The sequence below is a fragment of the Mytilus trossulus genome, chromosome 5 (assembly GCF_036588685.1).
Source record: "Mytilus trossulus isolate FHL-02 chromosome 5, PNRI_Mtr1.1.1.hap1, whole genome shotgun sequence".
NCBI classification, from domain to species: domain Eukaryota; kingdom Metazoa; phylum Mollusca; class Bivalvia; order Mytilida; family Mytilidae; genus Mytilus; species Mytilus trossulus.
Window position 1 is genome coordinate 60,236,843 of NC_086377.1, and position 27,167 is coordinate 60,264,009.

Here is a 27,167-nt window from a genome sequence, read left to right on the forward strand (position 1 = left end):
AAACAGGTACTTCAGATCTGACAAACAGACAAAATGTACCCTCTTTTTAAAATTTAGTGCAGTTTTTTTCATATTCAAAACTTCAGCTTTCATTTGATACCAAAAATACCTAAATATTCTACATATTTTGAAAGTTACACTCATGCGTAGGAACTATTTTGTGTTAAATATGTACTACTTTCTGGTATGTGCTTTCTGGCCGGGCCTGAATTAGTGGTGTTACACCTGAAAAGGTAAATAAATGTGTTTGACTCAAACAAAAAAACATAATCACTCCGCCCATCCTCTTGACGTTAAATTGTTGCTCCCTATGGAGAATCAGCCATCTTTGAAAGCTTTGACTAATGTTAAGAAATTGCTACGTTAGCGTCAAAGAGTTAAATAATGCATGATCGGTTAAACGTTTCTTTTCAAAATACTGGATCTGAAGCTGCATTGTGCATCCCAAATAATCATTGCGCAAGCTACACAACTGTCTGTATATCCTCATTATTACACTAAATAAGTTATACATTTAAAGAAATTATTGCCATTAAAACGCAAAAAGTAGGTACTATACATGTAGATCTCAAGTATTTTTTTTTTACAAATATAATACACTTCATGTTACAGTCTAAATGAGAAAGAAAAATGATCTTTTGTAGGTAAATGGTATTGTCAAAATAAGGTCCTCCTCAAGCTCCTTATTATTTGAAACACCCCGTTAAACAACAATTCCGCGCATGTTTAAATCAAGACAATACTGCACCGTTTAGCCTTAAAGATTAAACTTCTAAAATAAGACACTATCTCCAAGAGAAAATTTCAATCTTGTGCCCTTGAAACACATTTCAAAACTTATCAGTAAAGTTCAATACACTTCAGACAAAGACAAAATGGACATCAAAATAATTTTATTGTGCAGTTTATTTGGTAAGTTTTCTAAACGGCAGAGTACATACACATCAAAATTATAACATATAAAATTGAATGTACATTGTATTAGTGTTGCAAATGATAATGTAAAACTAAAAAATCTTATTTTATTTAATGACGCAAAATGGGTTAACAAGTGTTGAATAACTGAATTCACCATTTTGCAAACGTTAAAATAAGGGGGCTAGGAATCCCACAATTCGTATTAGGCTGTTCTTTTTTAAAAACATTTGAGCTGATGTTGAAATTCATACTTGCTTACTGTCAACAGCCAGCTTATCAAATGTTCAATAGAGCTGAGACTATATACTGTAAATCAACTTATTTTCGCGGATACTTTATTTCACGTTTAGCTTTTTCGAGTCCTTTTCGCGGCAATTCAATTTCGCGATTTTCTAATTAACTTGATGTAGTTATATAAGGAAAGATCCATGCTTAAACCTTTACATATTCGCAACGATTTAAATTCGCGTACTTTTTCTAGTCGCGAAAATAAATCGCTCGCGAAATTTAGTTTGTTCACAGTGTATAGTGGTCTCAGAATAGATCTATTAAGACAACTCTCAACTCAAGTCACAATTCATAAAAGTTAACCATTATCGGTCAAAATACGGCCTCCAAAGCAGAGCCTTTGCTCACAACGAACAACAAGCTATGAAGGGCTACAAAACAAAAACAACAACAAAAACCAACAACATTCAAATAGGAAAAACAACGGACTAATATATATAAAAAAACGAGAAATGAGAAACACTCATACACCACATCAACAAACGAGAACCACTGAACTAAGGGATTCCTGACTGGGGACACTTTATAAAGATCTATAACATGTCAATTGAAATAGCTTAACTTGATCAAATGACAAATAAACAAAAACCATTAATTACTTAACAACTCTGAACATGTCAAAATGATTTACGTTCTATAATTTCTGTTTTCAGCTGTAACTGTTACAGGTGAGCATTGTGGTGCTCCGACAGATTGTAAAACAACAAGATGTGCACATACACATAATACTACTTGCTTGTTTGGAACATGTGCCTGTGTGGAATATTTCGGCAATGGTAGGTTGTTTTAACGTATAAATGAGGTTTCGGTCTTTGTTTTGTAAATAAGAATGACTGTTATGTGGGATGAAATTAGTAGGAGAATGTGGTATGAGTGCCAATGAGACAACTCTGCATCCAAGTCACAATTTATAAAAGTAAACCATTATCGTGATTTTAGGTCACGATACTGTCTTCAACACGGAGCCTTGGCTCACTCCGAACAACAAGCTGTAAATATCTTAAGGGCCCCAAAAATTTACTAGCCTAAGTGTAAAACCATTCAAATGGGAAAACCAACGGTCTTATCTAAATATAAAAAACGAGAAACAAGAAACACCTATGAACCACATCAACAAACGACAACTTTTGAACATCAGATTTGTAAGTTTGTTTTTTGTTTTTGCTTTTCTGTGTCCCTTTTAGTATCATTATTTATAAGCACGGGTTATTGCCAATTTAATTTTTCAATAAATAATCCGTGTATATATATATTCTTGGTGGAGGATAACCATATTATTACTCCCAATAAGTGGAGGTGTGCCTTTATTGGCAGAAGTTAGACATACAGATATAGCATATTTTTTAATGTTCTTTATTTCAGCATGTAGCGACTTTGAAGACTGTAAACAGGATGACTGCGTCAATGGCGGCCATGGACATTGCTTTGAATACAAATGTCTCTGTCTACACCATCCTATTGGTCATGGTCAATAAAACTATTGCCATGTAAATGTTTTTTGTTTTCTTGTGTATATTTCGAAGTTTAGTATGACATGTTTAACCCCGCCGCATTTTTGTGCCTGTCCCAAGTCAGGAGACTCTGGCCTTTGTTAGTCTTGTATTATTCTAATTTAAGTTTCTTGTGTACAATTTGGAAATTAGTATGGCGTCCATTATCACTAAACAAGAATACTTACGTGTTTAGGGGCCAGCTGATAGACACCTCCAGGTGCGGGATTTTCTAGCTGCATTAAAAATCGACCCATTTGTGGCTTTCGGCTGTTGTCTGCTCTATGGTCGGGTTGTTGTCTCCTTGACACATTTTCCATTTCCATTCTCCATTTTATGAAAAATATATTTTGTTTTCAATATAATTCTCGATTCGATCAACATCATATTCATATTCAATTCAAAAATCGTTTTACTTCAAGTCGGATTTTTTACTAAAAATGGTAGCTAATACAAAGGTTATCAATAACCTGCGCAATAGGGATGGCCGTCATCATTCAACAAAACAAACGATTTGAGAAATACGTATCAGTCTACACGAACCCTATCAAAACATAATGAATTCGAATGCTCCGTGCAGATTAATAAGGTTTCACTGTTCACACTAAAAAAAATGGTCGTCTCAAAATGTCTATCTTTAATTTACTGTAACTTATAACGCGATTTTCACAACAACTATTTAAGCAACAGTTTCTCGTTTTTATCTATCAAATCCTGTATAAAACACCGAAAAATTTCAAAAATATGGCGGTGATTAGTATGGAAGCGTATTAGCGCCACACAAATGCTCTTATAGTTTTACTTTGTTAAAACGCTTACGTACATTAATCATGTTAATAAGTACTTTAAGAATTCAATTGACACATTTCCATTATAGGAATGGTATACAGCCGTTTGATTGGAATTATAAATACACAAACAAGTCTATTTTGGTGCGTCAATAAACAACAATGCCCGCTTAGGACATTGATAACAAGAATGCTATAAAAGTCGTTTCGTTGTATGGAGTGTATAAATATACAAACACGTCTAGTTGGGTGTGTACAAACATCTATGCCCGCTCAGGACATTGATTGCAAGAAGCTAAAAAAAGCCGTTTGGTGGTATTGGATGTAAACAAACACGTCTAGATTGGTGTTCAAACAAACAACTATATGTCCGCTCAGGACATTGGCCCAAATCAAGAAACTTAAAGTTTAGAGCCCACTGAACCGTCCAGCTTGATATACCAGAAGCTATGGCAGTATGTTAATAAACCTTCGAAACTGTACGAAATACGAAATGTAGTATGAAAGTTTCTAAAAGTAACGTTGCGAATATTTCAGAGTTAATAGTATTCTGTTTCCTAATTTTACCGAAAAAGTGGTCGCTTTAGTATCGGCAAAACACCAATGTATGGTGATATATTATGGCAATGCACCCAAATTAATTGCAAAGGTATTTCAGCAGATTTCGTTCCCGATCTCTCTCCTTTTCAAGTCTTAAAGCATCTCTTCAGCCAGCAGACTCTAAAGATAGTATTCAAATTTCGTATTTACGTTCACTTCAGTGGCTGATTGTAGGTGCAGCTCCTTTATGCTGTATTTTCCCCTCTTGAAAAAGACTCCAACACAATCGTACCTTCACGCTCTGTGATATTTTAACCATGAACTGTTATGCCCTTCCCTCGTGACCCGGGTCGATTATGTATTATGATAAGCCATATGTAAAATTTTAATTATTTTTTAAAAGTTTTTAACAACTTAAACTTGTCAATGATAAAGCAAAGAAAAGTCAAGAGAGAACATTTTCCCGCAAAAATTGCAATGGCCAATATCTCGAAAACAAGCACATTGACCTATAAATTTTTGGCTCTTATAATTCCTTTATTGAAACCCTATTCATATATACTAGTGTTTTGAAAAGTTTATTTTTTTGAAACTAAGAAGCAAACTCCCTTAAGAATGTTGGCTTCTCTGACTTAGGATAACTAGTGGCTTTTGAAAAAAGTAAAATCACAAAAATACTGAACTCAGAGGAAAATCAATTCGGAAAGTCCATAATCACATGGCAAAATCAAATAACAAACACATCAAGAACGAATGGACAAGAACTGTCATATTCCTGACTTGGTACAGGCATTTTCAAATGTAGAAAATGGGAGATTAATTTCATAAACCTGGTTCTATAGCGCTAACCCTCTCACTTTAATAACAGTCTCATCAAATACTGAAACTACTGTTTTTAAATAATAGTATATATAAATAGCAGAACTTAAAAAGTTACCCGGCCACTTGTGTTTGAAGTATTTATATTTTATCCATCTGATGAGTTAAGCCTTTTTCAACTGATTTTTATAGTTCGTTCTTATGTTGTACTGTTATACCGAATAAGACTATTTACCGGATTTGTAATCACATAAGCAACACGACGGGTGCCACGTGTGGAGCAGAATCTGCTTACCCTTCCGGAGCACCTGAGATCACCCATAGTTTTTGGTGGGGTTCGTGTTGTTTATTCTTTAGTTTTCTATTACTTAATATGTGTCATGTGTACTATTGTTTTTCTGTTTGTCTTTTTTTTCATTTTTAGCCATGGCGTTGTCAGTTTGTTTCAGATTTATGAGTTTGACTGTCCCTTTGGTATATTTCGTCCCTCTTATATATCACTTTACCAGGTTAGTGGAGAGTTAGGATCCCGCTAACATTTTTAACCCCGCCATATTCTTATGTATGTGCCTGTCCCAAGTCTCAGCCTGTAATTCAGTGGTTGTCGTTTGTTTGTGTGTTACATATTTGTTTTTCGTTCATTTTTTTTGTGCATATATTAGGTCGTTACTTTTCTCGTTCGAATTGTTTTACATTGTCATTGCGAGGCATTTTATAGCTAACTATGTGGTACTGGGATTTGTTCATTGTTGAAGGTCGTACGTTGACACATAGTTGTTAATTTCTTTGTCATTTGGTCTCTTGTGGATAGTTGTCTCATTGGCAATCATACCACATCTTCTTTTTTATATTAAAAGTAGAAAAAAAACTACAGGGTCGCGTCCTTGATTTTGTTTTAATTAATTGAAAATTTGATTGGGAATGATTTTCTCTAAATTCTTAATACTTTTAACCAGGAACATATGTATTGACTTTTACAAGAAAAATGATGCAGATATACTGTTCCCAGATTTTATTATTGCACTTTTCTTATTCAAACTAAATGTGTTATTATACGTTATAAAATCATAAAGGAAATAGCTGGCAAAACATTATTGACATTATATTGATAAAACTAGAGAATTAAAAATAACGGAGTATCTGATAAGAAGTAAAAAAAAACAAGAGTATCCAACTTTATAAATGAACGCAATTTAATTGTGAGAAATTTTAATCATGGTCTCAAGATATAGGACAAATTTTAAGTAACCTTGCGAAAAAGTTCCTTGCATCCTAGCAAAAACGTTATTTGTGATGGTAGAGAAGATTAATTTTTTCCTGAATAACTTTCATTGCATCGTCGAATAACCACGAAACATTTGTAAAACAAACCGACAGCACTGCACCTTACGTATTTAGTCTCAGATCTCTAAATATGTAAAGTTCATTGAAGTAAATTATTAGAGTAATTACACCAAAAAATCAGGTATAAGAAAAGGCAAGATATGACCTCAAGATATACAAATAGTTACTGTAAATTAATTAACATTCATTTGGCGGTTTGGTTTTTGGAGGCTTGTTGCATGATGTCTCATAAAAATAAACCAGCTCAGACCAGTTCGATTTTTTTATATTAGAAACACGATATATAAATAGATCGATGCATATCTAATATACATTCGGAACACTTACCTCGGTGTTTTTCTTTCTTACGATCGATTCGTATCCTCGGTCAGATCAAATTATACCGTCAACATACATGTATGTGTAACTAACGAAATATATAACATGCATTAATACCGGAAACACCTGAATTTGATTTCCTGTCAACATTATTACAGTTTATTATTAATTTACAACTAATGTGACCTCTGTGATAACCTCTGTCACCTTATCGAACCGGCATACATGTACCTAAAACTCATAAAATGGACACATGTATTATATGTATAATGCCTCTTAACAAACACATCGATCTGTCTATATACCAAATGAGTTTTACAAAACCACAGATATGTATAAAAATAAGATGTCAATGAGACAATTCTTTACCAGAGACCACATGACATGGCTTTGAATTGGCATCTGGTATTGGTTTGGCTGTGGAACCGTAGATCATACATGTATAATGTATGTAGGTCCTTATATTATTTTTTTATGAAAGTTAACACTACCTAAACTGAATGCACCCAAAGCGCCGTTCAGATTTTACTTTTTATGCACCTTATTGTGTTTAACTTAATCATGAACGCGCAAATTTGAATAGTATATAACACTTTTTCTTTTTAATAATAATTATACTTAGAAGGGTAAAATTGAATATCATCATTATTAAGCATAAATAGAAGTTGTATGTAATATTCAATATGTTGATCATAAATTTTTGATAGAAGTACATTCAGTGGTCATAAGACCAATAAAAGAAATATCAAAAATAAAAAAAAGGAATGGTCACTGATGGACAAATGTGAGGGTCTGGTTTGGGTTACAGTATAAAGAATAATGGGCAAATATTGCAGCAGTAAAATGGGCTAAAATCATAATAGAGAAAAATGGACTAATATTAAAATAAAGAAAACGAGAATAACAATTTATTCAAATAAAGAAAATGGTTTCAAATATTAAACAACACATACAGGAAGGACCCAATTAAAATCTCTTATTAGGCCAAAAGAAAAAAGAAATATTAAGATATAAAGAATAGAGAACGACAATCAAAATAAATGAAGAATAGATAAAAAAAAAAAGTTTAAAAAAAAAACATACAAAAAAGGGCCCTATCTACACCCTCATTCAGACAATTAAAAGAAATGTTGAAAATAAAATAGGAACGTGCATTCAAATAATTATAAAGAATATGCATGTCAATCAAAACTATTAAAGAAAAGACAAAATCAGTTATATTAATAATGAAAAGAGAAATCATGGATATAAAGAATAGAGAAAATAGATCCAAAAAAATAAAGGACCAAATCCAGACCACCTTTTCAGACAATAAAAGAAATATTAAAAATAAAAAAAGAATTAATCATTGAAATATAAAGAATAGAAAAAAAAAGAAAAAAGAAAACAAAAATTAAAGAAATAAGGGAAGTATTAAAATATAAGGGATAGAGATTAGAGAACATGGTTCTAAAACATTAAATAAAAAAATGAAGGACCCCATGCAGACCATCTTATTAGATCAATAAAACAAATATTAAAAAGAAAACAGGAATGATCATTGATGGACGTTATAATTATATTTCGATATTTTTCTCATTTGTCATTTATGCGTCTTTTGTTATATGGCTTCCGACATGTGCCCACTTGATTATTTTACAACAGTACACGTAAATGGGTCAAAGTGAATGTAAACTGTCCAGAGTTATTGCTAATTGGTAAAACTGTATTACTAGTTAGACTGTTGAAGGTGACACATTTTGTCACGAACTGAGTGTGGACATTCTGGTCCATTTTGTCCTCATCTGACGTCAGGTCAACACTTGGTCCGTGGTCAAGACGTAGAGATATGGATTTAAATCATATTTTCGGTTTTGTAATTTGTTGTTTTTTTCTACTCCAGTTGTGTGAGTTTTCACAGTCACTTTATGTCGCAAAGGTAAGTTATTTTTATATTTAGATTCAGATTTAGCAGACGTTACACGAAAAAATGAAAACACGTTATAAATTTCATGCGTCTGCATGAAGCGCTTTTCAAAATTAACATTCAACAGGAACTTCCTAAAAATTTCATATAACCAAAAAAATAATTATATATACTAAAAAATTGAGAGTTTATTAGCATTTATATTATACTGGTTATAATCTTGTGTTATCGAATAAAGCACAAAAAAAGCAGTGGTACATCCAACCAGATTTGTCTGAAAAATACAAAAGTACTTCTGAGCGATCACTTCGTCAAAAACAAAATATATAAATCAAATCAATGCAAAAGATCGTTTATTAAATAAAGAAACTTCCACGCAAAGAATAATGTGTAGCCACTGACAACTCGAAATTTTTAGGTTTACCGAGCATTTTCTAATTTTCAAATTAACTATCAACAATGCATAAATATTGGGAGTCAGTAGGATTAAGTGGTAGATTTTTAACATACTTAGAATTTAATGAAAAGCACAGAGTTCATTGTTCCGAATGAAGAAAGCGGTAAATCAAACTAGATAAATCTTATCGACGTACGGATTATCAAGATTTATCAAAGTGCATAGATTAAAACGCTTACAGCATTATAGAAGATTGTGCCCGGGTTTTTTTTAAACTTTTTTTGCATTGCTTTTTATAAAGTTATGAGATGTTATAATCGTAAGATAAATAGGAATAAAAAGAACACACAGAATCTAAAACTTTTAGCAAAGAAATTTGGTATCATATCAATAATGTCATCCGGAACATTATAAAAGTAGCAGTCAGCCTAAAAATGAAAATGGTGTTCTTCAGGGATGTGGTGTGTTTGCTTTCGTTTTTAACTTTTAAGCACATGAAAAGCCGATAGTCGTAAATACATACCGCAATTAAAGAAATTAAAAACCAATCGACAGCATGTGTTCAAAATATTTATTGAATTTAGACACATGTCTCTAATGAGAACACAAATAAAGAACAACAAATACACACAAAACGGCAGCATATTTTCCGGGTTATGTTTTTTTTTAAAATAAAATCACGTGTATATAAATAGCGACATAGTCTAGACAAGTGAAACATAAATATATTATGAAATTATCATATTCAGATAAAAAATTTGTTTCCATGTAAACAAATATATAACAAATCTATCTAAAATGGACAAACTTTAAAGTTTACTCAGTACAGGGATGAACAAAGTTGTAAAAAAGCATCATTCATAATTTTAAACTTTCGTGTCCAAATGACATTGTAAAATAACTTTCTTTAAATAATTTTTTGTTATCATGGTGCATCATATTTCTAATTATTTTATTGACAAAATAAAGATATGAAGATGAAATATGATTACCATAGAGACAAAGCTATCCAGCACAGATTTCTGCAACTTTAGGTCAGCGTACGGTCCATAATGCAGCCGTCAAGTTGAACTACATACATGTATATATAAATTAACAAAAAACAAGTCTAAATTGAAAACAACGTTCAAACCTATGATTGCGTTGGATAAAAACCGTAATTTTTATACATTTGCATGTAAAACAAAGGAGTAGGTCCGGTAAGGGGGCCCGATTTTGGTCTCAAATTTTAGGTTCATCTGACGAAAGATTTTGGACCCTTTTTAAACACTTAAGTGTCTATTTCAGTTGATTCAATTAGTTCATGTGGAAGATTTTAACTGATTTAGTCATAAAAAACGCTCCGATCCAAGCTTAAATATGAAAAATCCATCAAATATGCCAAAAATTTCACTTTTCAGATGTTTTTTGTCAAAAATGAATGTGGCTGCATCCGTGTTCATTCTCAAACTTTATATATGTTATGTATTATCATCAAATACAACTTACATTTCAATATTAAGAATGAACACAAATGCGGCTACTTTCATTTAAGACGGAAACCGTCTAAAATTTAACTAAAATGCTAAAATTGTGAAGATTTTAGTAATTTAGCATGACCTAATGATGCTACTACCCGATATATGTGCATTGTATTGTCAAAAACAGCCCATATTTATGTAGCAGAAGCATTCTACTTTCCAATAAATAACTAAAAGTTTACATTTTAACAATTTTGTAAAACTGCTATACTTTGGGGTCAAAAAGGGGTCTTACTGGACCTACTCCTTTCGTTAAAGAGGGGTCTAAATATAGCATAAACAACATTTTCCAAAAGACCAAAAAGTGAAAAAGTATATTTTAACAAAACGCTTTTGACTAACAGGTCGAACAACTGATGTTCTTAAGTCCTGCTGACTGCCATTGACGATTGCTAAATAAATTGATCACAAGATGTATCAACATGGATTGATTTATTTCAACATCAGACACCTTGACTTGAGTGTATCGAACAAAGGCAATTTTGATTGATTCCGACTTTTTTTATACTTGCCGCACACCATTCGCGAGTATGGTCTTGAGGAAACGATGATAGTCCGTCGGACGGGGACGATAAATGGCTAACCCGTGTTAAGAGAGAGCCATATATCTTGCACGTTAAAGACACCCTTGTAGATTTCGAAAAAGAGTAGTCTAATGCCGCTACAAGGCAGCACTCGCACCCGCAAAGTGGAAAGGGATTAATATAAGTTGCAAAACTTGTTTCCCAATCCACTATAAATAAATATGTTTAAACTAAAAAAACAAGAACAAGCAATACATTTAAAACACAAGCCACAGACACTTGTCTCTAAAAAATACCTATATAGGTAACAAATTTTGTATATACATGAAATATGTGCCACTGGACTTTTAACAAGTAACAATTATGGTAATGGTTGATTATAACAAATTAGAAATTATTATATGTGAGGAAAAATTGAAATATTTCTGTACATTGTTGTCTTTTCTGGTTAAATTGCCAAAATTTGAACTTTTTGCTTATGTGTAAATGTGGATAATGCAGTATTATATTTTCCACTACACAACGGTAGTTAACTTTTTGTCCAACCTTCAACTTTTAACATTGTTAGACAAAGTTCTTGATTTACAAGTTATATTGAAAAAAAATGTAGTATAATTGCCAATGAGACAACTATCCGCCGCCGATTAAAGGTTAAGGGTTTAAAAAAAACTACAGGTCACTGTACGAAGTTCATAATTTACAAGCTACATTGAAAAAAAGAAAAAGTATGATTGCCAATGAGACAACTTTCCGCCACCGACTTAAGGTTAAAGGTTTGAAAAAACTACAGATCACTGTACGGAGTTCTTATATTTATTTGTTTACACAATTATATTGCACTTGTTGACAAACAAATAATTATGAATTATTCATAGCCTTAATTGATTTTCAGGTTGACAACATTGTTTTATCCATGATTTTTAAATAACTCCATTTTTTCGTCATACTATATATATAATATTCGTTGTTTTATTGTCTTTTTACCTTCGATAGTCTCAGAAAATATTGTCTGAACTAGTAGAAAAAAAATAAACAAATAAACAAGTTGAAATGTGATTACTCATGATACACCCACTATAAGTATTCGGTAAATACAGTGAAATTTGACTAAACCAAACCCTTTCGGGACTTGAGATTTTGCTCGGTTTTTGCAGGTATTCGGTTTCATCAGGTTCACAATGCATAAAATGTGATATGATTTGTCTTCAGAACACGTTTGGATTAGACAGGTTTCCGGTTTATTCAGGGTTCGGTTTAATCAGGTTTCACTGTATTAACTAGATGCTTGTGCCTTTTAACTAGCTGTCAGTGTGCGAGTACTCTCAGATCAGTACGTAGTGTCTTTTTGTTGTTAGGATGTACAAGTACCCGTCCACATCCACTTGTATTTGTAGTATTTGTGTTTTTATCCATGTGATGAGTTAAGCCTTTTTCAACTGATTTTATAGTTCGTTCTTATGTTTTACTGTTATACCACTGTCCCAGGTTGGGGGAGGGCACTCATACCACATCTTCTTTTTTATATGAAGTTGAAATTGATTATAATTACATTTTTCACACAGGATAGCATGCTCACATATTAAGGTATCGATCAGGCCATCAATTCAAAATCCATATCTATTGAGCTACTTTTTTTTCACTTTCACAGCTTATAAAAACATTATACCTTTAGTTAAACGGAAGCAAATTCGCTACAACTTTTTTTATACAATGCTACATGTGCGCCACTTGTTTTAAAATGACTTAGAATCATTTGCGCCTAAACAAAAATATTCGATTGCGTAAATTAAAAGAAAAATTGTCTTGCCTCCTCCTATATTCGGGCTTGGGACTGGTAGTTTACACTTGCAGAGTTAGAGTAATTTTAAGTCATTTTTTATAGAACACTTTGAAAAAATAATATTAGTTACATAGTGTGCTAGTGACCTAATACGGTATATTTGCTCTCACACCCATATGAAATTTACTGACCCATTGAATATATACCGTATTAGGTCACTAAACGAATATATCTTACCGACCACCTTAACATTTGAAATTGAGACTTCGCTGCTGTTAGCATTACTTAGGACAAATTGGTACTTCTCAATTTAATGCTAATGTAACTATGAAGTAGCTTATAACTTCACTATATTGTCCTTAAACACCGACATTATTTAAAGGATGGGATCAATGAAACAGTTGATTGTAATTCGTTGTATTTTTTGTGGAATGCCTCTGTACATGTTCCATGTGCATGGTTGGTAAGTCTTGAGGTTGGTGGGATTTCAGCCCATACGGATTGAGGGACCAAAACGCTATCATCGAGGGCCCTCATGGTTTTTTTGATTATGTGATTACTTGGCCGTTTTTTTTTAATGATTATTTGATTATTAAGCCAAATATTTCATGATTATTTGATTACCTAGGACTGTATTTTTAGTTTATGATTATTTGATTACTAAAGATAAGCAAATATTTAATGATTATGTGATTATATTGGCAAAAAAAATGGTGATTATGTGATTACTAGGACCCCCCCCCCCCCCATGAGGGGCCTCATCATCAAATATACTTTTATCATAAATATGTATGGCTAATTCTAAAAAGAAATTGGAAATTTGAAATATGTATATAGTACTTTTAAGCGCATTAGTCCTCAATTGTTAATGAAAATTCGTGGACAAATAAATGTTGGTCCATAACGGTTCAAATTTATTGTCAAAAGTTCTTTTTCAACAAAAGTTTAGTTAGTTTAAGTAAACAGTTGCATCAAAAGCAAAATTATTACGCACTATTTTTTTTTAATTGAAAATTTAAATGGATGAATTGATGGTCATGCAGACACCAGTAGCTAGCAACGAATTTCCCAAAGCTGATAGCATATTTTAATTGTTTATAAGGCCATCAAAGATACCAAGCTTGTTATTTGTATGCAATTCGCAGATTTCGTCTATATAAAACTTATATTGAAGCCTACTTTTTAAAACAATCCATTTCGATCATTTGTACATATTCAAACCTAATGATAGTTATCAAAGGTACCAGGATTATAATTTAGTACGCCAGACGCGCGTTTCGTCTACATAAGACTCATCAGTGACGCTCATATCAAAATATTTATAAAGCCAAACACGTAAAAAGTTGAAGAGCATTGAGGATCCAAAATTCAAAAAGTTGTGTCAAATACGGCTAAGGTAATCTATGCCTGGGATAAGAAAATCCTTAGTTTTTTTGAAAAATTCAAAATTTTGTAACAGGAAATTTATTAAATTGACCACATTATTGATATTCATGTCAACACCGATAAATCTGAATATTTGTTAAAGAGGATCCTGAAATATCCCTTTGGAATGTAGGATGTATTTAGTAAACTTGTTGGGACCTTGGATTAAGGGATAAAACAGTAAAAATGTGGGATCTGGGTTAACAACTGTATATCACTATATGGCCTTCAACAATGTGCAAAACCAACTCAAAGTAACGAGAAAATTAACTGCCTGATTTATCAGTTTTACTTTCAAATAAAAAGCAAAAACAAATATGATTACCAGAAACAATAAAAGGGCAGCCACTGAATTACAGGTTCCTTATTTTGAATTGCACGTAAAAAATGTGGCGGGTCTAAACGTGTTTGCTGGCGCCCCCCCCCCCCCCCCCCCCCCCTTACTTAGGACAGTGGTGTAATAATACAAAATAGTTACAAGTACAGTGACACCTATTTTATGATACCTCTAAATGGAGAGCACATCTACTGCTTGTCTTTATATACAGGTTCAATATATATAGAATTGAGAATGGAAATGGAGAAAGTGTCAAAGAGACAATACCCGGACCATAGAAAAAACAACAGCAGAGGGTCACCAACAGGTCTTCAATGTAGCGAAAAATTCCCGCACCCGGACGCGTTCTTCAGCTAGCCCCTAAACAAATATATACTAGTTCAGTGATAATGAATGCCATACTAATTTCCAAATTGTACACAAGAAACCAAAATTAAAATAATAAAAGACTAACAAAGGCCAGATGCTCCTGACTTGGGACAGCCGCAGAAATGCGGCGGGGTTAAACATGTTTGTGAGATCTCAACCCTCTCCCTATTCTTCTAGTCAATGTAGAAAATAGAATGCTTTACAGACAGACCTCAAATTAATGGTCTAGTGACAATTGACATAGGATTTGCTGCTTGTTACAGGTGGTCTCACAGGTTTGACAGTATGAAGTAAACACATTAATTTTAGGACAAAATCCAATAACTCTAAATCAGGTCAACAATCTGAATCTGTTCAGGAGTTATTTATTAATCTTAGTTGCGTATTCATGTAAATGTACCCATTAATCGGTTCATTGTTATAATTTCCACCATAAAAATGACTATACGTTTCATCATTTTTATTAGTGACCATTTATCATGCGAGCAGCGGCAATATTTCATTACGAATAAAGATGTCCGATTCACAGATAACTTTCACACGTTAGGTGTGAAGAATTATTGCTTCACACCCACGCACATGGTTTAATGTGCAGTACTCGATAATCTATGCGACCTTAAGTCCGAGGGCAACATGTAATTTGAGAAAGGTAAACGCAAAACAATTTGTTTAAATAATATAATTTTAGTCTGCTTGCTGGGGAAGGGGGGGGACAGAATCGTGAATAATGGGCAAATACATTTAACAAAAATGGTTAAAAAAAATTAAGAATAGGGAAAAAAATTAGGGCATACATAGATCTAGAATAAAAAAAGAATATAGATTAGACATTAAGAAGCACACAAACCATTGAATTATACCGTTAATGTTATTACTACCACTTGGTCCATGCCTCTGCTGGTGGACTGTTAGTCCCCGAGGGTATCACCGGCCCATTAGCCAGGACTTAGGTACTGGCATGAAAATACGGATTTTTTTGTGTTATTAAAATTTGCTGTTACAAAATGTTAGAAATTATTAAATTCAGGAATGTATCTCCCTCATGCAAAGCTCTGATTCCTTTCACAGATTTGGCTATACTTTTTTGACCTTTTGGATTATAGCTCTTCATCTTTTATATAAGCTTTGGATTTTAAATATTTTGGCCACGAGCATCACTGAAGAGACATGTAATGTCGAAATGCGCATCTGGTGCAGGAACATTGGTACCGTTAATGTTATTATACAGACTTACATTGTTTTTCCAAATGTTTTGCAGTCTGCTTTCAGAACTGACAATTATATTCATAAAAGAGAGGTGATAGATACCAAAGAACTTTTAAATTCATAAGTCTCAAATAAATCGATATATATCTTGGCTAAAAAAATATCCAAAACAAACAACACTACACAAGACACAACATAGAACACTTAAGACCGAGCAACACGAACCTCACCGGCGATGATCTGAGAAGTGCTCCTTGATGCCCTTGCTCATAAATTTCCCTACGGTGCATGTGGATTTCCTTCATAGATTATAGAACTTTTTTTTTTCTGAATCTGCTTTTTGGTTCTTGTATGAATGTTTTGTATATTTATTTAACTTATTATAAACTTTGACGCTTTATTCGTGATATTTTTAGTAAATGATGTTGATTTAATGCTCATTTCTTTATTTTTTAGAGTCGTCCAAGCTATGGAAAGCCATTGAACGTTTACAAGCCAGTCTATTTGGCAAGTGGCAACAATGTACATAATTCACTACATGGACCAATCAGTGGAGGAGGTTATAGTAACTTTGGTTCCCGACTTCCGGTTATGCCCAATGGATATGACAATGGCTATGCAGCACGAAAATATGTCAAACATGTCAAAGAAAATATGGCTAAACAGATAGTTAAAAAGACATTTATAAATTCCAAAACGGATGTCAATATTAGGAAGGATCAACCCCTCACTGTTGTGTTCAATCGTCCTAAGCCAGTTATAGTTCTTGATCGACGACCAATTATAAATGTTATAAATAAAGTTGAAAATAAGGCAAACGTTGTTAACAAGCAAAAGGTCAGTCTTGTGGGTACTGTTGGTCGTGCCACTGGACAGAAAACAATAAATGTTGCTCATGGTGGATCAAAATCGCAGGTCAACGTAGGTGGCGCACGAATTAATATGAAGGGAGGCAATGCCATAGGTGGTAAAGCAAAAGTTAGAACAGGTGATATAAATTTAAACTTTTACGACAAAAAACATGCTGGAGTATTTCAGCGTCCAGGTATGATTGAAGCTGCGATGGTAGCTGGAGGATTTGGACAGGTAGTTGGTCCACAGTTTGCAATGGGAGGTCAAAATATTGACATATCTAGCCTATTGGCCACTCCTCCTCTTCTTCCTGATGTCCCGATTGTACCTAGTGTTCCTAGTGTTCCCAGTCCAGGAGCTTTCGATGTAATGGATGCAATAGCTCTTAAAACAGCAGTAGCAAGACTAGAACAGAAAATAACCGGAATGCAGCACAACGTAAATATAAACAATAACAATAACAACCAAAATGTAAACAACAACGCAAACAACGTGAACGCCAACAAATTAAACAACAACAACCTAAACAACCACAACGATTTGAATAACAATGTTAATGGTGGCTTTGATATGGATAATTTAATGATGGCCATGATGCTAAATGGCGGAGAACTGAGCGACGCAATGGTTGAGTCAATGACCAGAAAGTTGACAGGTGTCGGTGGTGCTCCTGGAGGAGGATCAGGATCTGGTGGTGCCGAAAGCGGTGGTGGTGGTGGCGGCGGAACTAAAACCATTAAGATTGGTCCCGAAAATACCACAGGAAAATCAGTGGTTCTTAAAGTAGACGGAAACGTCCAAATTTCAAAGAGTAGTATTTTGGCACAATGATGTTGTCATGTTCTGTTCTTTTATAAATATATTGAGACAGCAGCCTGTTTTATTATAAACGAGTTAGTCTATTAATACATTCAGATGTTCTTAATGATAACATGATTTGTTTTCTAACGCATCGTCCTTTTTGTGATAGACTGGTAAAATTCCCTCATCAAACTGTTTATGTAACCCCTCATGTGCGACTCCAATTTTTCCACGCCTCTGCCTGGTAAATAGAATGCAAGTCCTATTAGGTGCTGTTAATATTTTAGGCGTCTTTAATTTGTTTACAAAATAGAGCATTATTGGAAAATGATACCGAAAAATTAGGGATAAAGATAGGAAACAAAAGGCAAAAAATAGAGATAAGAAAATAATTTTGAACCAAAAAAAAAATATTCAGAAACAGAAAAACGCCATCTATGCCCCTATATGTAACACGTTGATTTGGAGCAACCATTAAAAAATTTAAAATGCTTTTTATCCGAATCATATCTAAATATCTATCCGTATTTAACTTAACTTATTTAATTGTTTAGTTATCATTTGTTTGCATTTTGTAAATATGCATTTTGTTTGCATTTTGTAAATATGCATTTTGTTTGTCATAATGATATTGAGTTTTGTATTTTTAATAAAGATTGGATTGGTTTCGTTTTGCAGACTATCAGTCCTTGAAAGTACTAGTATGTTGTACTATGAAACCACTGTACCAGTTTAGGAAAGGGTTGAGATCCCGGTAGCACGTTTAACCTCGCCACATTCTGTATGCATGGGACTGTCCCAAGTCAGGAGCCTGTCATTCAGTGGTTGTCTTTGTTGATGCGTTACATATTTTTTTTCCGTTCATTTTGAAAATACATGATGCCGTCAGTTTTTTTTTTTCGTTTGAATTGTTTTACGTTTGTCATGATTTCGGGCTTTTTATAGCTAAATATGTGGTGTGGGCTTTGCTCATTATTGAAGGCCGTTCGGTTACCTATAACTGTTGATTTCTGTGTCAGTTGTCTCATTTACAATCAATGATCATATTTAGTGAGGTGCCAACTGAAGGACGCTTCCGGGTGCGGGAGTTTCTCACTGACAAACCTTTCAATGGTATTAAAAAATCAAAGTACTTGTAGGCACTGAACGGTAAAGATTGCTTCAATTTATCAGTGGGAAGTAAAATTAAATATTGCATTAATTGTATTTGATATAACAGCATTTCTACACAAAGAAAGATAACTTCAATTTTGAAATTGAGATGACTTTAACAATGACATCATTTATAACTTTTAAAAGAGCAGATACTAGATTCCTGCCCCTTGCAAAAGTTATGTAATTTTCTGTGGGATATGTATTCAAATCAGTGTGCATAATCCTAGAGTTGTTTCCAAGTTCGTCTTAACTGGACCTTTCGACCAAAGTTTTCACATTTTAATATGCTGTTGATGACTAAATGGTTGTCAAGTTCGAAATTGAAGACATTCATTTTCACAATTCAATAGTTGTTGTTTTTTATGATTGAAAAAAGGTTTTTCCAGTCGTGTCCGTGCTTTAACTCATGGACCGTTCGACCAAAGCTTTTTCAAATTACGATATGCTGTAATTAATGATGACAAAAATGATGTCAAGTTTAGCATTGATGGTTGTCTCTTTTACCGTTCAAGAGTTATGGTAGCACTCCACAGTTAGAAAATAAAATTAAAAATGAGCCACAAAATGTTTTATCATCTCCTATTCCTGGATTTCTAATACATTAACCTTACTGTTTGTGTTGTACATGCGCATATGTATGTAATCAGTATCTTCCATAGGATTGATTTTTCAAAGTTAAAAGGGTGAAAAATAATTCCTTTTATGTGTATTGTTACGATTTAGTGATCGTATTATTAAATTAATGGAACTCGTGTTTTCCATAGTTTACAGTTGTAATTTTACGAGTCAGCTGTTTTTGTTTACGTTTTCGCAACGCTATTTTTACGATGGAATGTCACCTCGTACAGAATATTCACCGTTGGTTGGCATATATTTTATGATAAATGATGTGGTTATGTGTTTACCTTATTAGCTTATTTATTTTCTTAATGTAATAACTTGTGTTTTAGCCGTAATCGTCTAAATACCAGCAGTGCCATAGTTTATTTACAAGAGAAGCCATATTTATTTGTGTATTGGCGGCCTAATACACGAGATTGCCTGTGAACATAACAAACGTTTTGATTGGTCGATAAAATTATAAATAGAAGGTTGACGAAACGAACTTTAGAATTAGTCTCAGAATTATTCTCACCGCCTGCAAGAGCAGTCGGAACTAATGCTGTCCTGATGTCTTTATAATTTAGTGTGAAGGTTTTAATGGTTTTAAGAAAACTCAACCTTCTTACACATGGCAATTGTTTTGAAGAAGAAGAAGACGACCTTCGACCTACGGGAAAGTCCCGTCAGCTGTCGTTCCACTTAGTCAACTTTCTATAAATACGATGAGGGAGGTTTTCTGGAAACCTACTTTCACTTTAGCAGAGATAAACCTTTATTGAGACGATTACGGCAAATTGTATATAAATATAACTGTATGTTTTTATGATCAATTGTAAATATTTGATTATATAGATGTTATATAAAATGCATCTGAACTTTATACCTGACTTAGTTATTATTTCAACCATATACCAACTCAAAGGATCCATGCAAATTATGTTCGGTCGAGCCTCCTTATTCATTTAAACTTACCACTCGGTTTAAGGGGAGAAATCGTTACATTGGTGTCAGAAGTGGGATTCTATTAACTTTGAATTTGGTGGTTGAAATAAATAATTTATAAATTATACTAAAGAAGCTTTAGTATATTTACCTGATTTCACTAAATTTTTATAGTAAGAATTATTAAAATTTTAGTACAATATGGATGATTCTAGAGAAGTAATTATAGATGTAAATCATTCTTTCCAAGAGGAAAATGATGGGGAAATTACCATTCCTTTAAATGAACAGAAGGTTGATAGTGTTGACTATGCAGAGCAGACAATAAGCCATGACAAAGAGCAAAACTTATTTATGAATGAATTAAGAAACCTTAGAAGTTCATTTCATAACCAATTTGGGGAGATAACCCATGAGTTTTCTAATTGTCAAAAAGAAGTTATCATTGCTGTAAATCAAATAAAAAGAGATTTTGAAGACAAAATTTCTTTTATGGAAGACCGCATAAGCAAAATTGAAGATGCTGTATTTGAAAACAAGAGAAATATTTCTACTAATTATAAAACTATTGAACAAAATAAAGATTTAGTAAATCACAATAATCACATGAGTGACATTGTAAACACTGAAAACAAATCTAAAGGTGATGGGCAAGCAGATCCTGATGAAGCTAACCACACAAATCAAAATACAGAAAAACAACAACAAAACACAGATGATATTTATTCATTTAATAAAGATAAAATGTATAATATAAATCAAAACTATGCTGTACTGGATAGACCCAAGGTTCCAAGATTTACCAATTCCCATACCCATTCACCCAAGTCTAGTAATGTAACCATGAAGCCACAGTTGTATGAGGGAGATGAAGATTTAGATGAATATTTAGCTCAATTTGAAATTTTAGCTGAAATAAATGGTTGGAATTATGCCACCAAATCATTATATTTGGCTGGTAGTTTAAAAGGGGGAGCAAGAGCTCTTTTAAATGAACTAGATAAGGAATCTAGGAAAGATTATAATAGCTTAGTAAAAGTTTTGGACAATAGATATGGTTCAGCTGAGAAATCAGAACTTTTTAGAGCAAAACTCCAGACCCGTATGAGAGGTAAAGAAGAAAGTTTACCTGAGTTAGCTCAGTCAATTAAGAAATTGACTAGGCAAGCTTATCCAAGTGCCCAATCCACAATAACTAGTGTATTAGCACTAGAACATTTTATAGATGCTTTACAAGATGCTGATCTAAGACTAAGACTTAGGGAATCTAACCCTAAATCTATAAATGAAGCAGAAACACTAGCTGTTAGGCTAGAAACATTAAAGTTAGCAGAGAGACAAAAAGGGAGGATGGTTAGACAGGCAGATTCAGTTCAGACTGATGCTAAAATTAATACAGAGTTGAATGATGACAAGGGGGAAGATTTAAAATCCTTAAAAAATGAATTGAGTGATTTTAAAAGAGAAATGATCTCATTGTCCAGAAATATAAAGGGTATGTCCCAAAACCAAAATAGGAACCAAGGGGGAGGTAACCAGCAGAGGAACTATCAAAATGGTCAGAGAGGGTATAATAACCAGAATAAGAATTTTGGTCAGGGCAATAGAAATTTTAACCAGAGAAATAATAATTTTGGTCAGAATCAAAATAATTATTATCAACAGGGAAACCAGTTGAGGTCGGACTCAGGGGTCGGAGCCAGGCCGGGACAGAATGGCCCAAGTCGATAAAGATTAATGAATCTTTGGCAAATAATGAGGGACTATTTGTTAGAGCTAAAATTAATGATAAATGTTTAGCTTTTCTTGTGGATACTGGAGCAAATGTTACTATTTTAAGTAAGAAATTTATTGATGAAATAAATCCCTCATTACTTCCTAAAATTAATCCTGTAAATATTAATTTAATTACTGCTACTGGTGATAGTGCACCATTTATAGGACAAATTGATGTTGAAATTTGTCTTGGAAATTATATTTATCACCACAATGTGTTAGTGGCTGATATTTCCAATGAAGGTATCATTGGAATGGATTTTCTTGTGACTCATGACTGTGATGTCTTGTTAAGTCAAAATAAGTTGAAGATTAAAGGGGAGATAATTCAATGTTATCATTATGCAAGCAGTGCTAAATCTTGTTATAGAGTTGCTATACAAGAGACAGTAGATGTACCTCCTAACTCAGAAATGATTGTTTCTGGGGAGTCAGGTGAGCCTATTTTTAGAGGTTATGCTGGGTTAATAGAACCTAATGAGAAATTTATGGAGAAAAATGGTTTATTGGTGGCAAGATCAATTGTACATCCAGAGATGTATAATATTCCTTTGAGGATTATAAATTTAAGTAAAGAGCCCTGCACTTTATATAAGGGTACAATTATTGCAACCTGCAATAAAGTAGACGAAAAAGATATTCAAACTTCAGAGTTTGTAAATAGTGTGGCTGGTAGCCAAACTATAGTAAATAAGGGGAGACAATTACCTGATTATTTACATGATGTATTTGAGTCTAATCAAGCTAATCTTGATAAAGATCAAAAGGAGACATTTAGAGACCTTTTAATAGAATATAGTGACATATTCTCAAAGTCCTCTGAGGACATTGGTTTAACTGATTTAGTTGAACATACCATAAATACTGGAAATAACCCTCCAGTACGTCAGCGACCCAGACGAATACCCCTAGCTAGAATGAAGGATGCTGAAGCAGAAATTCAGAAAATGGTTAAGCAAGATATTATAGAACCTTCTACAAGTCCCTGGAACTCCAATATTGTTCTCGTGAAGAAGTCAGATGGTAGTTGGCGATTCTGTATTGATTTTCGCGCCGTAAATTTATTGGTTTTACGCCCATCCTACCCCCTACCACGTATAGATGACACAATTGATTCCTTGTCGGGCTCCAAATTCTTCTCAACCGTAGATTTAAAGTCGGGATATTATCAGATTCCAGTAGCCAAAGGAGATAGACCAAAAACAGCCTTTTCCTTTCCAGGGGGTGGTCTCTGGCAGTTCAAGAGAATGCCAATGGGTCTATGTAATAGTGCCCCTGTTTTTGAACAATTAATGGAAACAGTTTTATCAGGTTTGACCTGGAAAATTTGTTTAGTTTACCTAGATGATATAATTGTTTTCTCAAAATCATTTGAGGAGCATATGAAAAACTTGAAAGAAGTTTTTCAAAGATTAAAAGCAGCTAATTTAAAGCTGAATCCAAAGAAAAGTAACTTTCTTAAGAAGGAAGTTAAATTTTTAGGTCACATTGTTAGCGAAAGTGGAGTAGCTACTGACCCAAATAAAATTCAGTCAGTTAAGGACTGGCCAGTGCCCAAGAGTGTGAAAGATGTGAGAAGTTTTCTAGGATTAACATCCTATTATAGAAAATTTATTTTGAAATATGCTGATAAAGCAAAACCTTTATATAAGGTTACGGAGAAAAACCAAAAGTTTGTCTGGACAGAAGAATGTCAACAATCTTTTGAAGTATTAAAGACTACTTTAATTAGTGCACCTATTTTAGCCTACCCTACTAGGGAGGATTTATTTATTTTGGATACCGATGCAAGTAATGTTGGTATGGGAGCAGTGCTATCCCAACTCCAGGATGGAGTAGAAAGAGTAATTTGTTACTTTAGTAAAACTTTCAGTAGAACTGAGAGAAAATATTGTGTTACGAGAAGAGAACTACTAGCTGTAGTTGCCTCTATTAGACATTTTCACCATTATTTATATGGTAAATACTTCAAGGTTAGAAGTGACCATGGTGCATTAAGTTGGTTGTTCAATTTTAAGAATCCAGAAGGTCAGTTAGCTCGTTGGTTCGAGGTCCTGGCATCATATGATTTTAAAATTGAGCACAGAGCTGGAAGGTCCCATAATAATGCAGACGCCCTAAGTAGACGTCCTTGCTATAATAAAGAGTGTCCTCACTGTGCTAGAGCAGAAATGAATTATGAATTGGTTCCAACTCATGAAAAAGTTTTAACAGTTGAAAAATGTAATGATAATGTCACTATTCGTGAATCTTGCAGTAATGTTCAAGATGTTAGTGTCAAACAATCAGTTACAACAACTAGTATTAGCTGTAAAAATGGAGATTGGCCAAACATGACAAGTGACGAAACTTGCCACAAAGTAAAAAGTCATGTAATTCATAATGAATTTAGAAGTAAGGGTCCAGATGAAAACCCTGATGTACTCCCTGTTCAGTCTAAAATAGTAAGAGTTTGTACCAGATCTAAGGATTATGGTTGCAGTCAAAATGAGAAGGACGACCCAGTTAAAGAGATAAATTTTGAAAATGTTTCAGAATCTCAATTATCTGATGATGTAATCAGTATAATTATCCAGTGGAAGATAGATGATGTTAAACCCATATGGGCAGATGTATCCCATATGAGTCCTGAAGTTAAATTTTATTGGTCAAGATTAAATTCTTTAATTCTTGTCAATGGAATCTTATATAGAAAGTGGGAAAGCTATAATGGAAAACATTATGATCTACATATTGTTCTTCCAGCTAATTTTAAAAGGTTCGTGTTGAACCAAGTACATAACACAGTGACCGGTGGTCATCTTGGTGTTAGGAAGACTCTATCAAAAATTAAACAGAGATATTTTTGGTATAAGATGAGACAGGATGTTAAATTTTGGTGTACCAAATGTGATATTTGTGCTTCTAAGAAAGCACCTTGTAAAAAACCTAAGGCCCCGATGAAGCAATATCTTGTGGGTGCTCCTTGGGAAAGAATGGCTATTGACATTCTAGGACCTTTACCAATAAGTGAGAATAATAATCGCTATCTGATGGTAGTTCAGGATTATTTTTCTAAATGGACAGAAGCTATACCAATTCCAAACACTGAAGCAGTGACTGTAGCTAGGAAATTTGTGGAAAGAATAGTAACCATTTTTGGGGTTCCTCTTTCAATCCACTCAGACCAAGGGTCTAATTTTGAATCTAATGTATTCAAAGAGATGTGTTTTATTTTGGGTATCCATAAAACCCGTACAACACCATTCCGACCAAAATCGGATGGTATGGTTGAAAAATCAAATTCAACCATTGAGACGATGTTATCTGCTTTTGTAAGCAAACACCAGAGAGATTGGGACGAATATATTTATTTATTGATGTTGGCCTATCGGTCATCAGAACATGAGAGTTTGGGAACATCTCCATGTTCTATGTTATTTGGAAGAGAAGTTAATCTTCCAGTAGACTTAATTCTGGGTAGACCAGAGACTGAAAAGTCACCTTTATATTTGAAAACTGTTTATGCCTATGAATTATCCCAAAAGTTGGAGGTAATTCATAAATTTGCACGGAATAAATTGAAACTGTCAAGCGACAGAATGAAGAGAAATTATGATGTTGGAACTAAGATGCAAACATTTGATGTAGGAGATCCAGTATGGTTGCACAATCCTCGTCGTGTAAAAGGATTGTGTCCTAAATTAAAAAATAATTGGGAAGGCCCATATATTGTTGTAAATAAACTTAATGATGTTATATATAGAATACAGAAAGGACCAAAGATGAAACCTAAGGTGGTACACCAAGACAGGTTGAAGCCATATCTAGGAGAAGATGTTCCTGTTTGGTTTAAATAGAATACATGGAGGTTGCAGTACAGAAGAAGATGTTGAACAGTCAACCTAGAACATTTATTGGAAGAAATGAACATTGTGTTATATATTTATTTATATGTGTTTCGTAAAAGATATTATTGTGCATATTGATGATGATATTGTATTATAAGACAGGGTTGTCTTATTGGATTTTGTTTTCAAGTTTTGAGCCAACCAATTATTTAGTGGATTAATTTAATTAATGTATAGGTAGTTTCTGTGCATTTGAGGACAAACGCCTAGTGGTTAGGGGGCTGTGTTACGATTTAGTGATCGTATTATTAAATTAATGGAACTCGTGTTTTCCATAGTTTACAGTTGTAATTTTACGAGTCAGCTGTTTTTGTTTACGTTTTCGCAACGCTATTTTTACGATGGAATGTCACCTCGTACAGAATATTCACCGTTGGTTGGCATATATTTTATGATAAATGATGTGGTTATGTGTTTACCTTATTAGCTTATTTATTTTCTTAATGTAATAACTTGTGTTTTAGCCGTAATCGTCTAAATACCAGCAGTGCCATAGTTTATTTACAAGAGAAGCCATATTTATTTGTGTATTGGCGGCCTAATACACGAGATTGCCTGTGAACATAACAAACGTTTTGATTGGTCGATAAAATTATAGATAGAAGGTTGACGAAACGAACTTTAGAATTAGTCTCAGAATTATTCTCACCGCCTGCAAGAGCAGTCGGAACTAATGCTGTCCTGATGTCTTTATAATTTAGTGTGAAGGTTTTAATGGTTTTAAGAAAACTCAACCTTCTTACACATGGCAATTGTTTTGAAGAAGAAGAAGACGACCTTCGACCTACGGGAAAGTCCCGTCAGCTGTCGTTCCACTTAGTCAACTTTCTATAAATACGATGAGGGAGGTTTTCTGGAAACCTACTTTCACTTTAGCAGAGATAAACCTTTATTGAGACGATTACGGCAAATTGTATATAAATATAACTGTATGTTTTTATGATCAATTGTAAATATTTGATTATATAGATGTTATATAAAATGCATCTGAACTTTATACCTGACTTAGTTATTATTTCAACCATATACCAACTCAAAGGATCCATGCAAATTATGTTCGGTCGAGCCTCCTTATTCATTTAAACTTACCACTCGGTTTAAGGGGAGAAATCGTTACAGTATCCATGGCAACATTCTGCATTTATTTACAATAAAATATTGCAAAAAGGGGGGGGATGT

At 33.5% G+C, this 27,167-nt stretch overlaps 2 protein-coding genes across 2 annotated transcripts; both read left to right on the forward strand.

The window, feature by feature from the left end:
- The first annotated feature begins 858 nt into the window (after positions 1-858).
- Positions 859-2,681, forward strand: LOC134718995 (serine protease inhibitor Cvsi-2-like). The gene is made up of 3 exons (XM_063581891.1): positions 859-912; positions 1,860-1,982; positions 2,569-2,681. Exons 1-3 carry the CDS (start codon positions 876-878, stop codon positions 2,679-2,681), a joined length of 273 nt encoding a protein of 90 aa, XP_063437961.1. The 5' UTR covers positions 859-875.
- Positions 2,682-8,149: 5,468 nt separating this feature from the next.
- LOC134718993 (uncharacterized) lies at positions 8,150-18,320 on the forward strand. The gene is made up of 2 exons (XM_063581888.1): positions 8,150-8,423; positions 16,426-18,320. The coding sequence occupies exons 1-2, from the start codon at positions 8,334-8,336 to the stop codon at positions 17,650-17,652; spliced, it is 1,317 nt and encodes a 438-aa protein (XP_063437958.1). The 5' UTR covers positions 8,150-8,333; the 3' UTR covers positions 17,653-18,320.
- The last annotated feature ends 8,847 nt before the right edge of the window (positions 18,321-27,167 follow it).